Below are 16,111 nucleotides of genomic sequence, written 5' to 3'. Positions count from 1 at the left end.
TCTTTGGTTACCTTTCCCAGACAGTATTCCAATTTCCAAACGTAGAAGAGGCGTGTGTGTATGTGTCTGTGTGTGTGGGTGTGTGTCACTGTGTATGTGTGTGTACAGAGGGTGTATTAATAGGTGATCTTATAAATGAAAACCAGAGGACTGAACTTAAAAGAAACTGGTCAATTGTAAAACAAACAGGAATAAACAACCCTTTAGATGTAATTTGTGGTTTATCTGGAGGTAGAGGTGGCGGTGAAAAGGAACCCCCACCCCCCAATATTTTTCCCTGGCTGCGCCTCCCCCAGCCTTTGGAGCGGCCGAGAAGCGGCTCCGGAGTGATTAATCCGGGGATAATTCACCCCCCCGCCCCCCGGCGCGAACCCCGCGAAGCGGGATTGGAGCGAGTCATTTCCGAGAGCGCAGCGCGCCTCTCCCCGGCCGGGCGGACACTTGGTTCATTCCAGCCGCAGAAGCTCAGGGCTCCCGCGTACCGGGATTTTTTCCGAGCAGAAAAAAGCTCCAGAGCTCTCCTGACCTCCTTTCTCCTCAGCGGCGAGCGGAGCCTCTCCCTCTGCGCTGCCGGCCGCGCCATGCCGCGCTCGCGGGGATGGGAGCAGGGGCGCTGCGGCTGCCCCGCGGGGAGGGCTCGCGGCGAAGCCGGGATTTCGGCGCTCGTGCCGGGCGCCGGGAGCCGCTGGGGCCGCCTGCCGCCGCCAACGCCGCCGCCGCTGCTGCTGCTGCTGGGCTGGGGGCTGCTCAGCGCGTCGGCCGCCGCGGGTAAGTCCGGCCGCGACTAGGACCCGGCGATCTCCACACGCCCCAACTCGAGCCCCGAGCCCACCCTTTCTCGATCGGCTCTCGGTTCCTTCCTCCACCCTATCCCCGCCTTAACCCCGCTATCCTCGTAATTGCCCACCCTCCTCATCCTTGCCTCTGTCTTCCATCCCACCTTCAGCCACGTCCTCACCTCCACCCACACCCTCGTTGCTACCCCCAATCCCAGCCGCAACTTGGCCGTGTGTGGGGGCCTGGGAGACAGACATTCCCGCCTGGGGTTGCGGGGCACCTGGACTGTGGCTTCAGTTTCTCCAGCCTCCTATCCCCGGGTGCCAGGCTTTTTCCCGATAAACTTTCCCGGAGACCTACTCCCCAGGCTCCCTATTATGCTAGGCACGCTACTCCTGGGGGCTGGAGAAGAACTGCGCGCCCCCTGCCCATTTGCGCGTCTGCCAGGTCTGCCCTTCCCTGCCCCCGCCCATTTTCTCCCAATGAAGCCCTTGCCCCCAGCTTCCGAGCCGCCGGGAGACTGCGGCCGCGGTCCACCTTCCCAATTGCCCCCCTCCGCCGACGCTCGGAACTGGGGGGGCTCAGGTGGGCCCGTGCCCAGGGTGGGGGTCCCGCTCATTCTTTTCAGGAGGGCTCAGGTGGGGTCTGGAGGGTGTTGAGCGACCAAGAGGAGGGGAGAAGGCTTGTACCCGGGGGCGAGGGAGGGAGTGTCTCCGCCAGGCTCCGCGCCGCCACATTTCCCTTGGTTCCCACTCCGCGCCAAAGTGCCCTTTCCCGCGCCCTGCTGCAGCCAAGCGCCCGGGCTGCGGCAGCCGCGGCGCAGGCGGCGGGACCGGCTCCCGACGACCGAGTCCGGGAGGGGGGCAGACCTGGCGGGTGCTGTGAGTCCGAGAACTTCGCGGGTGTCGGGCTGCAGCTCGCAGCCTGCGGGGGAGGCACGCGAACCTTCGAGGGAACCCGGTACCCAGTGAAGGCCAGTGGTCTCAACTGGTCCCCTCCCACTGTACCCACAGCACCCCTCTGAGGCTTAGCCCTAGCCACAACCTAGAAAGTTCCGTGTGCCAGGTGGGGACGGGTCCAAGCAGGGACTCGTTTTTATTTAGCCAGAAAGCTGATACCCACCGAGGAAGAGAACCCCGAACACCTGCTGCCCAGGCCCGGACCCAGTGCACCTTCAGCCTGCAGCCGTGTTTCTGTGCTTTGTTTTATTTTGTTTTTGCTGTTTGTTTTTAAACCACCTACTGAGCCTCTGAAGGCTTGGCCTCAGCTACCCCGGTGCCCCTTCTTGGAAAGTGCACTCCTTCCCTGGCAGGTCCCTGAGTGGTGAACTCTCTGGTCCACCCTGGCCTTCAGCTTCTTGTGAGCCGGTCCCCAAAGACCAGGTCGCTTACCCCTCAGCCGCGAAATGTTGGGGTTGGCGGTCGGGGAGGGCGCCTGGAGCCGGCTCTGGCTCTCACATCCGTACTTGACTAGACTTTCTCGGGTTCTGCTAAGAGTCATAGCCACTCTCACCCAGAGAGGGGCGCCCGCGCTGCGCGGGCCTGGGAGCTCCGGCCTCGCGCACATCCACACCCACTTGGAAGCTGTCCACACGGAAGCCCACTGTTCACCCAAACTTGCCCCATGGGTGGTGGGAGGACTTTTGCTACCTGCTGTCAGGCCTCTTGGATGATTGTCCAGGTGAGGCCCAGTCAGGCTTCGCTGCCTGGAGAATCACTGTGGATCTAAGTAAATTATTTTTCTGGCTAGATTTGTCCCTGCCCTCTGGCCACGTCTTGCCCCTGAGGAGAGAAAAAGGCCGACTCCCTGGAGCTCACGCACTGCCCAGTGGTGCTGGAATCTGCCTTGCAGACATCCATTTGGGCACAGGCTTTGGTCAGTGGAGAAGCTGGGGGTGGGGGAGGCAGCGTGAAAGGCTTGGGAGGGAATCTCTGCTCTGGGGGCAGGCCCTGCTCAGGCCTCCCGGGCTCCCAGCTTGTTTCTTTTTAAACCTTTCCTGCTTGTAGATGCGCTTGTTTGGCTTTGCAGGTGGCAGAGATAGGGAAGTGGGTTTGGTGAGGGAAGATGGGCAGGATTTGGCACGTTAGAGGGGGAAGCACATTCATTTGTTTTCCCGTCACACTGTAGACTTTAAAAGACGCTCAGGACTGAACTGGCTCTCTTCTTTGGTTCAGTGATCACTGGATAATATGAATGAAAGCATTTGAAAAAGGGGAACCTTCTCACTTGCCTTTGCTCGCCTCCCCCAGCCTCCTTAGCGGCTTCCAGGATTACCTGCTCTCCCTATACCCATTCTATATCTATCTCCCAATAGCACACCACCCCCAGCTCTGTGGACAGTTTTGTCTTTAACATAGAACAAGCCTAGAAGCCTTCCTGGCCTTGCTGGCCTCTCTGAGCTTTCTAGTTTTGCTCTGTCTCTCTCTGTATTTTACAATCTGTTATCTCCAAAGGGGTCTTCAGCTTCCCTTCTCTACTACCAGTCGCCCCCCACAGTTTGGCTTCTGTCCAGAGAATGGACCGCTCTAGCCTCCCCGCCAATGACCACCCAAGTGCCAAACCCACTGTACTTTGTCCTTACCTTTCTGTGGTGCTGGACGCTTTGGGTCACTCCTTTTATAATTTCTCTTCGTTGGGCTTCTGGGACACTATGTTTTACTTATTTCTATCCTGTCTCTCGAGTGTTCTTGATTTTACTTATTTCTATCCTGTCTCTCGAGTGTTCTTGATTCCCCGCCTTGGAGTACAGCGTCCTGCTGTATTCAATTCTGTGTACTTTGCCCATTTCTTCTCTTCCCTCCCTGGGTGAGCTCATCCACATCCGTCCCTTTCCCTACCATACTCTAAAGCTTCCAGACAGATCTCTCTTGCCAAGACATCTCTCCTGATGGATGTCTGGTGGCTTCCTAGTCTACAGAAACTCCGGGTCTAGACAGCTCATATATCCAACTGACTCTTGGACATTTCCACCTAGATGTTTCCCTCCCAAAGCAAACTCATTAGCATCTCTCCTCAGCCTCCAGTAGTCCCTGTGTGGGCCGGTGGTATCTACAGCCTTCCAGTTCCCAAGCCTAGAAACCTTAGGATGGTCCTTATCAGGTGGCCAACCTAGCTACTTTTCCCTGGAATAAGAAACCCTGAGCATTGAAAATTCTCTAATACCTCCCACCCCTTTATTAACTAATTAAAAATAAAAGCAATATTAAAGTACAAGGAATTCCAACAAAGTTCTGATTTTTCACATGCCAACTAAACTACTTCATGACTTTAAACAATCAAATATTAAACGTTAAAAAAAAATTACCTCTGCTTTGCAGACTTCACTTGAGTGTTAGTTGGCCCCTTGTAGACTAGGGTACTAACTGTACCCAGTATGCTGTTATAGTACAAATTGAATTATATTAAAAGTATTTGTTTGTGTGCCTTGTGCATTAAACTGTGGGCTTCCTGAAGGCAGGGGCAGTACTTAATTCTCTTAGCATCTCCATCACCCTGCTCAGGACCTGGCATAGAGTTAGTGCTTGATGTAGAGCTGTTCAATCAGTGATTTTTACATTTTTCTTCTTGAACAGTTTTCCAGCGACTGATAAGGCTGAATCAGGAGTTGTAGGAGTCCGGGAGGTCAGCTAGTTTGCAGAGGTAACGAGGCGACAGAAAGACCTGACCCCCACTTGCTTTTCCTCACAACTAAGCATCATAGATGGGCGAGACAGCATCCTAACTTCTAGAACCAATGCAAAAACAAGCCCTTGGCACAAAACTCTTCCTCCAACGCTGTGCCAAAGAGAGACATTAGCTGCTGGGTCACTAATGTGTGTATGGATTTGAATTTCCAGTTGCAATTGAGTTGTGGGTTTATAGTTTTAAAAAAAATAAGCTGACTACAGTGGTGAGTGCTGACCATATCTAGGGCTGGATGGAATGTGTGTAGCTGTGTTGAAGGTGAGACTGCCTGTTTCACCCCCATCTTCAAACCAGTAGGATTAAGAGACTCTAATTGCTTAGCAGAGCTTTATGGGAGACCTAGATGATCTTCAGACCTCTCTAAGGCTCAGGTTCCCAACCTGCAAAAGTAATCCTGTGTTTGGGGAAGGTTTAGCAACCAGAGATGCAATAGGCATAGTGCCATACCTACTCCTTCAAATGTGTGTATTGAAAGGAAGCTGGGGCTGAACAGAAACCCTAAAGACAAAAGCGGACTAAGGACAAGAGAATGAGCCAGGAAGTCTGTGGGCCTTCACCAGGTCCTCCCTCGTCCAATGCTCAGAAAGCTGTTCTCGATCCCCAGGGGTAATGTTGATAGCAGATGTTCACTGAGTCCTCTCTGATACTGTTTTAAGTCCTTGTGTGTATTAATTCAATTCTACCAGCAGCCCAGTGCAGTGTTATTATCCCCATTTTATAGACAAAGACACAAGTTCAGGGAAGACGTTTAACTTATCCACATGAGAAGTCAATGGCTAAACCAGAGTGTGGATCCAGATCAGTGTCACTCCAGACCCACCTCACTGAAGACTCTCTTGGACCACCCAATGTAGGAGTTTCTCAACTTGAAAATGATGATGTGGTTCTTAGAACTCTTTCCTTACTCTTGTGAGTTAAGAGAAACAAAAGGAAATTCACATCTGTTTTTTCCTCTGGACTCTTGAGAGCTCAACCACCTGGACTCTCTCTCTTTTTTTCATACTCCTCCTTCGACAGTGAGACTCTGTAACTCATTTTCTTCTCTTGCACCGAAATGCACACTTAGTTCTTAGAGCTTTGGAGGAAGGTGAGACCATTTGGCTTTCTTGGGGACCTTACTGTAACAGGAAGGATGGTCATGACCCAGCCTGGATTCTCAAATGACAATTTTGGCCATGCAAGGAATGAGAGGGGAGAGCATGGAACAGAATGTGACTTGGTGGGCTTGGAGAAGTAGGATAATTTGAGATGGACTGAGATCAAGCAGGAAAGAGTGAATTGGGATGGGATGGGTTCAAGAGTTGCATCATGATCGGGTAGAGAGAAGGGGTAAGTGGTGGGTGGAGTGTGACAGGATTGAGTGGGAGATGGTGGCTGAGGATGGCTTGAGAGCTGTGGTATGAGTATTCAGCCACTTGACTGGGGTGGGGTGAGGCAGTGTGGGAATGTGTCAGAATAGGTTGAGATGGGTAGGATGGGGTGGGTGGGACAAGTGAGAAGTGAGGAGTAGAAGTGAGATGTGTTGTGGTGGGGTGACATGAGATGGGGCTGAATCAGGTTGTATTGGGCTGGTTTAGTTGGGTAGGTTGGGATGGGAGACTGAGAGATGAGGTGGGATTAGACAGCCCATTGAACAGGCACAGGAAGGAATGGGGAACGAGGGAACACGCCAGGACCAGCTTAACCTGCTTCACATTATTGTATAGTTTTCATCTCCCTCCCCAGGACTCCCTGAACTTTGGTCAATTTCTTTATTGCCTGCACTGTGAAATTTCCAGCAGATAAAAAGTCCCCATCGACTTTTGGTTCCACATGGCATGAATCCGAAAATGCTGAAAGCTCACTCTCCTGCTGGAGGGCGTCCCTTTTCAGGGAGAAGCTGGGGGTCCCTGGCCGCCACCAGGAACCCTGTCAGAGAAATATGCCTGGCAGACGCCAGGAGTACCAGAGTGACTCACGTCAAGTCCAATATCTGAGAAAGGTGTTGTGCCTCCCCTAGAGCTGGGGTGGGGCTGCACCCACAGAAGGCAAAGCCCAGGGTGGAGGAGAGTAGGGGTTTAGCTCCACGGCCCTCCCCGTGGGGAATCTTCCCACCGGAAACTGCCTGTTACTTCCTACTTACTTGTTTTGGAATTGTTAGAAATTTTAAGCTGAATTTGTTTTTCTGAGGATGTCAGTCCTACCCTTGAAAATCATCATCATAAGAAAGTTTTATGATGCTAAAAATAATGTATGCATTGTTAAATTACTCAAAGTACCCAATTACTCTTAGAAATGTATTTGAGGCTCTCTTGTGTGGTCTAGAGCAGAAAAATAAGGGTTCATTTTGCAGCACAAATAGCCTTCTTCCTTGCCAATGTCTAGTTTATACTCAGTTAAGTGCAATTATAATCCATAAACCTCAGGAAAAAAAAATTGTGTGTCCATCTTCTAGGTTTTCAAATAGAAAACAGAATAAATTCTGTTAGTAAGCACCTACATCTATTGATTGATTGAAAGTAAGCGAGTGTGAGGGTTGCAACTTTAAAGGGGAAAAGCAGAAACTGAAATTTGAGATACAAGTGTATTATCAGAGAATGAGCAGGCATTTTGTGCAGAATGATTGATGGCCCCTTCTGAGATGAGCAAGTGTGGTAGAGTGGACTCAGGCCCCGGGAGCTTTGTCTTCAGATTGCTGTCTGAGTTCACCCTTCCCCCACCCCAGGCTGAGTCTCATGTCTGACCTGCCGTGGCTTCCCCATCACCATTTTAAGAATGAGGGTCAGGGATGGAGAGAGGCTCAGAAATAGGGGTAGGCTTGGTGATGATGTGTGGAATTAGTAATAACGAAGAGGTGACAATTTAATGTTTTCTTTTCAATCCATGCTAAAATATTCCTAGCGTGATGGCATCCCCTTCTGCCAGGAACCTGTGTGGCCCTGCCCTCCTGGCCCTTGTTATATGTGCTGTCCTAGAAGGGCTGACCCACAACAGATCCTGCGCTGGGAGGAAGGTCTTGTTTGGACTAGGCAGCAGAAAGCCAGTCTTCCAGCTTGGTCATGCCCCTAGCAACCTGTGTGATCAGGAGTGAATCATCGCATCTTCCTGGACCTCTGTTTTCTCACTGGTAAAATGGGAAGTATAATATACACTTCGTCTATGCAATGATGGACTTGGAAGCTCTTTAGTCAACAAAATAAGAAGGAACCAGAGATGTTAGAACAGAACCAAAAATATTACTAGTCTAAGCCCCATTCAGTGGGAGACCCTGCCTGGAGATCTGGTTGGCTCTCCAGGGATGGGGAGCTCAGGACCTCCACCAGCAGCCTGCCTGGCTGCACATCAGGGCTCGGGGTAGTGGGTAAAAGAGGGTAGAATTGCTAAACATCTGGTCCCTGATCCATTCTCACCCTCCATGGTTTGTGTAACTGCTCCTGAGAACTCAAACAGGAGGAAACAAGCCATCCCTGCCCAGAGTCCATCAGACACACTGGCTTAAGCTTTCTCCCCACACATACAACCCCCGGCAGCAGCACTCTGAGTTCCGTCCCGGAGAGCTGTCTGCCTGGGCATTCCTCCCACTAACACATCCAGCCAGCCCAGGCACAAGATCAGAATGAGGCCTTTTAACTCTAGCAAGATGAAAATTCCCTGCATTCAGAGACCAATGGGGCTCACATCTCCCATGACAGTTTGTTCTAAGAAACATGGAAAGAGGAAAGAGGACAGTTTTAGAGGGATTGTTTCCCCAAAGGGGAAGGCACAGCTGATGTTTTTTTGTTTGTTTTCTGCTCCTCCCCCCATCTCAGGTGCATAACATTGAGTTAACCCTCCTCTCTGCCCACAGCGCTTTCTGATTATCAGTCTGTGCAAGATTCCTCTCATTTTATGTAAAACCTTTTCTTCCCTTCATCCCTGATCCCAAGGCTATTGCTGTGCTCCCAACAGGCCCCCATCCTGATGTATTTGATAGTATGTTTTGAAGTCTGTATGGATTCTTCTAACAAAATAAGTAGACTTGTTTGTGTGTATATGTTTTTAATTTCTGTAAATGAGAATGATCTATAAATTTCATCTGGTTTCTTGCTTCGTTTACTCAACACCATTTTTTGTTCTTTTTTTTGAGACAGAGTCTCACTATGTCACGCTCAGTAGGATGCTATGGCATCACAGTTCACAGCAACCTCCAGCTCTTGGGCTTAAGTGATTCTCTTGCTTCAGCCTCCCAAGTAGCTGAGACTACAGGTGCCCTCCACGATGCCCAGGTATTTTTAGAGATAGGGTCTTGCTGTGTCTCAGGCTGGTCTTGAACACATAAGCTTAGGTGACCTAACCACCTCGACCTCCCAGGGTGCTAGGATGACGGGCAACACCGTATTTTAAATATCTAGTCATGTTCCTCGTATGCATTGCATTATGAGTTAGCACTCATCACATTTTAAATGCCTGTTCCCCTGTGGCTAGACCTGTGGCTTGTCTTCAGCCCCTCCCCACCACACATGAGGTCCTGAAGGACATCCTTGTACATGCTCTCTTGGGACCCTGTGTGAGAATAACTCTGGGTAATGCAAATGGAGGATTGGGATCCTTAAATTAATATGTTAATGTTCTGTAATCTGCCATAGTGTCCGCGAGGTCACATTTCCTCCTATACTGCCTGAGAATTTTTGTCTCCCCACAACCTGGCCTATACTTAATACTAGCCACTTTTCTAAATTTGCCCCCCTTCTGAGTGTAAAGTGCCATCTCATTGTATTAATTTGCATTTCTCTGATTACTAGTAAGTTGAAATATCTCTTAGATGCTTGTTAGCTGTTTGAGCTTCTCCTTTGGTCAATTGCCTATTTACATCTCCTTGCTCATTCTTAAATTAGAGTTCTTGTCTCAAATAAAAAAAATTTTTTTTGATTGATTTGAAGAAGGTCTGATTATGGGCCAGATACACACAATGCCCTTTGTTAGTTTCAGAGTTCACACATAACTTTTTCCAGTCTTTCTCTGTCTCTTATTTATGGCATCGTTCTCTGGACAGAAATAATTTGTTTCGATGTGGTCAGATCCAAGAAAGTTTGAGGAAGGCAAAAGTCAAGACATGAGGATGCTGATGAGCTAAGGGGCCGAGTGGGGTCCCATGCCCACCCATGTCCACCCTCTCATAAGCCCAACTTTCTGTATGGAGGTCTTTGAGGAGTCCCAGAGCCTTCCTTTCTACCTGGACTCCTGTATTCTATAGGAGCTCTTTCTTTTGGTTCAAGGCCCTGTCTTTCTTGAAGGCCCCAGTTAAAGTCCACATTAATGAATGGATAGGTGCTGCAGCCAGAGAATATTCTTTAGCAGGTGTTTACGGCTGTGGTGGAGCTCTCGGGTGCACTGGGACATGGGCAGCTTTGAGTGGTACACAGAGTGTACACAGAGGGGCATCTATACACATATTCATTGCAACGTTATTCGCCATAGCTGAACGGTAGAAGTGATCCAGGTTTCTGTGGATGAATGAATGAATGGATTAAAAAGAAATATGATAGGCCCATACACGCAATATCTTTCAGCTTTAAAAAGGACAGAAATTCTGAACATGCTATAGCAAGATGAACCTTGAGGGCATTATGCTAAGTGAAAGAAGCCAGGCACAAAAGGCGGTTGCATGTACTGTATGATTCCACTTATGTGAGATATTTAGAGGCGGTGAATTCATAGAGATGGAAAGTAGAATGGTGGTTGCCCAGGGCTGGGGGAGGGGAGGCGGGGAATCGATTGTTCCATGGGCGCTGACTTGCAGTCTTGCCAGATGCCTTCTGTGGGTGGATGGTGCTGATGGCAGTGCAGCAATGCCAATGTACTCAATGCATAAACTGTAGGCTTCAAGGTGGTTAAGATGGTCAATTTGATGTTACGTGTATTTTATAATAATTTTAGAAAAAGAAGAGGGGCAACTCTCCAGACTCAGGGGGTCTCAGTGATGTTTAGGCCGAGATCTCCAGGATCACGGGAGTGAGCAGATGAAGAGGGCAAATAGGAATTGTCTGAGGACAGTGAAGCTTACCTGGGCAGGCTCCCAGTGGAGGGAGAGCAAGGCATGCCCCAGGTCTGGAGGGAGACCTGGCTGCAGGGTTCAGAGCAGGGCAGCAGCCCGATGATGGGCTTGGTCTGCAGCCACAGGTCTCCAGAGGCACAGTGTGAGGGACAGCGAGGGCAGGGCACTCCTGAGGAAAGCAGGTCTTGGTGTGGGCACATGGTGCCCCGTTGGGAGTGGCCGGGGAGGAAGGAATGGAGTCCTCTCTTCTTCCATTTGTTCTCTACCCTTCGGCCCATCCTCCCAGTAAACAGCTGCTGGAACTGTCAGAATTGCACAAAACCCACTCCATAAATCATGGATGGTAAATCACAGTTTTGTTCATCCTGTGAGTACATCACACAACTTTCTTCAAGAAAGAAAATAGAAATTCAACCTGGTTGAGGCTGACTCAGCAGGTCACTTCAGCTTGATGTCTGTGGGGAGACCTGCTGCATTCTTGCCTGTCCAGGGCGTGTGTGCCTGTCAACAGCACAGTCCTTCTGCCTCCCTCTTTCCCTCTGCCTTCTCTCCTCCTCCACTCATCTCCCTCCTCCCTCTCTTCTTCAGCCCTGCTCTTCCCCAGGTTTGCTCCTTCCCACATACCAGGACTCCTCACCCTCATTGTGGGGTCCTCCTCCCCACCCCCAGCCTCACCATCAGTTAGTGTCCTCTTCCTGGTCTTTGACCTTGTTGCCTCCATCCTTAGCCCCTCCAGACCCCTCTCCTCCATGGCCTTCCCTTTAACCAGGCTTCCGCCCAGCAGCTCTGCCAACAGGAGGGTTTTTAAGGCTCTGGCTGCTCCCATCCCCTTGAGACTAGTGGGGCTGGTTCCTTTGAACGTTCACTGCATACCCAGTGTAGTGGCCTTGGGCTGGGATCATGGATCCAAATACCATTTAAAACCAAGTTCCTTCCCCCAAGGACAGTTGTAAGCTGCCAAAGGCCCAGGGAGCTCTAAGCAAACAGAGGAGGGGGTGGAGGATGACTGGGAGAGCTTCATTTAGGAGGTGCCAGCAGGCTGTCAGGAATGAGCCGGCCTTGGGCTAGAGGAGGATGATATGGGGGGAGGATGTCTGAGGCAGTCAGAGGGGCCTGGACAAAGCTTAACCCAGCAAGCTGTGTTTGGGGGATGTCACCTTTGTGTTACCCCCTCCGTCAGCAGCATCATCCTCATCTTCCTCATGGAAGCTGTCCTCTTTGTACCCTCAGGCCTCGTGCTGCGAGCTGCACATTCCTCTCTGAAACCTTACTCCTAAGCATTTGGTCATTTTGCAATTGAGAAAACTGAGGCTTAAGGAGGTGAACTTGCCCAAGACCGCAGAACTAGGGAGGGGGAGAGCCTGGATTAAAATCCCTTTTGATTCTAGAGCCCATAGGCTTAACGAATGTACAGTTTTCTCGGTTACAAATGGAGATTCCCGGGCTAGGCATGGTGACTCATGCCTATCATCCTAGCACTTTGGGAGTCTAAGGTGGGTGGATTGCCTGAGCTCAGGAGTTCAAGACCAGCCTGAGCGAGAGTCAGACCCCATTTCTACTAAAATTAGAAAAACTAGCTAGGTATTGTGGCAGGTGTCTGTAGTGCCAGCTGCCTGGGAGGCTGAGGCAAGAGGATCGCTTGAGCCCAGGAGTTTGAGGTTGCTGTGAGCTGTGGCACCATGGCACTCTAGCCCAGGCCATAAAGTGAGACTCTGTCTAAAAAAAAAAAGAAAGAAAGAAAAGTAAATCCCCAGGCTCTCTTCTGATTTTCTGAATCTGAGTATCTAGGAGCAGGGTGTGGGAATCTGTACCTTTTTTTTTTTTTTTGTAGTTTTTGGCTAGGGCTGGGTTTGAACCTGTCACCTCCAACATATGGGGCCCCACCCTACTCCTTTGAGCCACAGGCGCCACCTGGAATCTGTACCTTTAATGGATTCTTCCTGCTCACCTCCTGAAGACTCACGGTCTTGACCCCACCTGAGACTGACCAGAAGAGCCGGGGTTCTGGATGGTGGTGTTTACAGCACCCCCCCATTCTTAGTTCCCTCCTCCATAATCTGCCGGACACTGCTGGGGTGGCACCAGGACCTGCTCCAGAGACGGCAGCAGCCTAGAGGCGGTCACCAGGGTAACCAGATTTGTGTGGATGAGATTAGGCAGCCCCCGAGAGGAGACTGGGAAACACTAGCCCGGGAGGCCCGCATTAGCGTTCCTAAACTGCTTAGCACACTTCAGAAAAGGCTTGTCCTGACAGTCCGGAGCCCCTGAATCACTAAGTCTTTCCTCTGCCCGGATTTGAAGGTGAGAAATCAGGACACTCAGGGGAGTCTTATCCTCAACTTCTTTGGTGTACTAGTTCCCATTACCATTATTCTAGGTTTAATATTCTCCGAAGGGCAGCCACAGGTGCCAAAATGCTATTTTCTTGGACCTGTTGGTGGTGGGCAGCTAGCATTTTAGGGCAGATGGCTGCCTGGGCATGAGGAAGCTCCAGGGGGAGGGGGCAAGGAGGCCAGGTTCCAGCTGCATGTGCTCCTGGCTGGGGCTCAACCCACCCCCAGGGGAGGGAGCTGGCAGCAGGGGGAGGGAGCCAGCAGGGTGGAAGGGCCCTAGCCCAGTGAGGGGCATTCAGAGAGTCCACAGTCCTTGGGAGGATCCAAGGGGCTCAGCAGGGAAACTGAGGCAAATGGCCAGTTATGCAAATAGGCATGGGAAGGTAGGAAGTACAGAGACATTGGGAGGCCCAGAGACAGCATTCATTCATTTGTTCAGACATTCTTTGGACTTTTGGATGTTGAGTTAGATATTATTAGATAAAGCCCTGGGAGGGGGGAGCAGAAAGGGTTCACGACCAAATGAGTTTGGGAACTATGAGGCCTTTTGTTTTTAATGTGTTATCCAAGGTCTTGCCAGGAAGCTGCTTAGGAAAAACGTAGCCTCGCAGACTCCATCCCCCACCTACTGAATCTGTATTTTAATAAGATCCCCAGGTGATTTGGGGCCCTGTGAGAGTCTGCAGAGCACCAGATGATACACTCTCTGTGCACACACTTGGAGTAAGGCCAGGCAGGGCAAATCCCAGCTTGAGTTCATTCTCAGTCTCAGTTGTCACATTTGTAAAATGGAGCACAAGTCCTGACCTAGACCCATGCTTGCAAAGTGGCTGGCTCAGAGCACACAGCTCTCCTGCGTCCTTGTCTTGATGCGTTTACACCCCACTGAAGGAGGCGTTTTGGCCCTTTTGTTCACCGCTGTGTCCCCAGCACCTAGGACAGTGTCTGGAGTAAGGTAGTTGCTCAAAATATGTGAGTAAATGAATGGACAGATGAATGCTCACCAAGTGGCTGTCAGATCAAACTCAACACCCTAGTGGCTGCTTTCTGGAGCAGCAAAGATACAATGAGTTTTACCTTTCTGTTTTCTGTTGTTATACCAAGTTATAGCAGATTTTACAGGGTGAAGGATCTCTGAGAGGCGGGCAAAGGGGTGGCAGAAATTTTTGACACAGTGCAACGAGATAGCTGGTTGGTGTCAGCTTGTGCTTTAGGAGGATTCTGTTATTGTTGAAATCCTTGGTTTGGAAGCTGTTGTTAAAATTAAATATTATGGAAGATGTTAGTCATTAACACCTTAGTAAGAACAAACCCAGAAGTCTGAAAAGAGCAGGATTATTTAGGGTGGTCTGAGGGTAGGCTTCTGTGGATCTGGACCCACTCAGTGTCTTTGGGATTTGGATTTTACCTGGAAGTCCATTCGACCCCACCCTGTCCCTTCTTTCCCATTTTTTCCAGCCTGTAAAACCCTCCCACTCAGCTGAGGACCTGGTGTGTCCTGCCCCTGACTCTTGACCACTGTGGATCACACTCTCCATCCTGGGATCATTCTCATCTCCTGGGCAGCTTCACTCACTCTACAGAACAATCTTGTTTCCTACTTCACAGAGAAGTTGACACTAAAGGAAACAGCTGCATGAACCTTGTGACTGAGTTTGTGCAGGGATGTGCTGAGCATCCCAGGAGCATCACCAGCGTGATCAGTACCCCCGTGGCCAGTACTCTAACCCTGCCCTCCCCTCTTATTTCCTTTCCCTTGCACATGCTTTGTTTGCATCTTAAAATACACTCAAAGCCACCCTTCCCCTGACTCTGCACCCCTTTTTGGCTGTCACCCTGTCTCTCTCTTTTCCTCCCCAGCCATGCTTCTCAAGTCGCTGTCTGCCAATTCATTTCTTAGCGCCTGTCATCTGGTTTCCACCCTCCCCATTCCAGGGGAAGTGCTCCAGCCCAGGGCACCACATGACTTCCTATTTAGCAAATCCAAGCTGCCTCCTGGCTTCTAGACCTTCCCCAGCCTGGCCACAGCCCAGCTTTTGACCTTCCGGCTGTCCTTTCCCCTTCTCACTCTTCAGCACCTGATACTGCTCATCGCTGCTTCCCACTTAAAATTTGCTTTAATACTGGTGCTTCCAGGTCTTTGGCCTTGGCATCCTCTTTTAACGCATTTCAGTCCTTCCTATGGCTTTCATGCCATTGTCCAAATGCTGATAACCTCCATAGTTAAGTCTCCAGTGCAGACTTTGCATCTGAACTCTAGACCCACATACCTCCTAGATGGTCCACAGGCCCCACATTCAAGATGCTGCAAACTAAATTCTTCCTTCCTGATGTTGCTAATGTGACTCTGTCCCACCCCCAACAATTTTACCACCCCAAACTTTTTAGTGTCCCACCGTGAATTATTTCACTAGTCATGCATTTTCCTAAGCCAGGAACCTGGGAATCCATCCTCATCCACTCCCTTTCACTAACCAAATCTTGTGGCTTCTACCCACATAATTGTCATGCCTTCTCCTGCGTCTTGGCTGGTGTCTTGGAACTCATCCATTTTCCTTTGGACAGTTGGAACACAACCCCCTTGCAGCTGCAAGAGCAAAGGCGTGGACTCCTACGTCAGAGCTGGCTTCCTCCACTTGGTGGTTCATGCTTCAGTCAGGCAGATATAGGGGGTGACTTCACTCTCTGGAATGGAAGAGGAGGGGGCAAGACAAGGGTCAGAGAGAGTTGGTTGGTATCCCTTGAAAAAGAAGTGGCAAAGAGTCTGAAGCTCTTGGGGTAAGAAGGGCTCTGGAAGGTGTTTAAACTGATAAGCCATTAACACCCTCTTCCTTCTGGGGCTCCGGTAGATGGGGAGTGATCAAATGGAGGGGAAGGTACTGATTCCTTCATTAATGGCGGGACGTGTGCCTGATACCCTGGAAAACACAGGTCTTTTGGTGTATCATGTTTGGGGTTGGCCTGGATCTGAAAGGGCCTTCTCACCTCCTCCCACTGCAGACTGACATCTTGGGGACTGAGCGCTTAGAACATCTGCAGACTCTGGATAGTGTTGGGTTTCCCCATAGCCTCAGTGGCCACTTTCCCAGGCAGCTCTCAGCATGTGAGTGAGGAGGCTTGCTGTACCCACCAGTTTCAGGCAGAACAGGGGTTATCTGGTGCCTTTCTAGCCCTTCCTAGGGTGGGAAGAAAGAAAGTCTCCCTCTCCCTCTGTGTGCTGAGACTGCCTTGGGTCTTGAGGGGAGAATCTTAAACGGCTTTTCCTCCCTCAAACAACCCAACTTTGTGATAGTGAAGGATGATG

General features: G+C 50.4%; 1 protein-coding gene across 1 annotated transcript in view; it reads left to right on the top strand.

Annotated features, from left to right (window-relative positions):
* The first annotated feature begins 581 nt into the window (after positions 1 to 581).
* The window catches only part of CSMD2 (CUB and Sushi multiple domains 2), a 575,968-nt gene continuing 560,438 nt past the window's right edge, over positions 582 to 16,111 (top strand). The window contains exon 1 of the mRNA XM_012812368.1: positions 582 to 768. Coding sequence (XP_012667822.1) covers positions 582 to 768 — 187 coding nt within the window. The remainder of the gene's footprint in view (positions 769 to 16,111) is intronic.

The sequence above is a fragment of the Otolemur garnettii genome, unplaced genomic scaffold (genome assembly GCF_000181295.1).
Source record: "Otolemur garnettii isolate 467f Iridium unplaced genomic scaffold, OtoGar3 scaffold00204, whole genome shotgun sequence".
Taxonomy (NCBI): domain Eukaryota; kingdom Metazoa; phylum Chordata; class Mammalia; order Primates; family Galagidae; genus Otolemur; species Otolemur garnettii.
The sequence above is the reverse complement of the archived record's forward strand: the minus strand, read 5'-3'. Positions and strand labels throughout refer to the sequence as shown.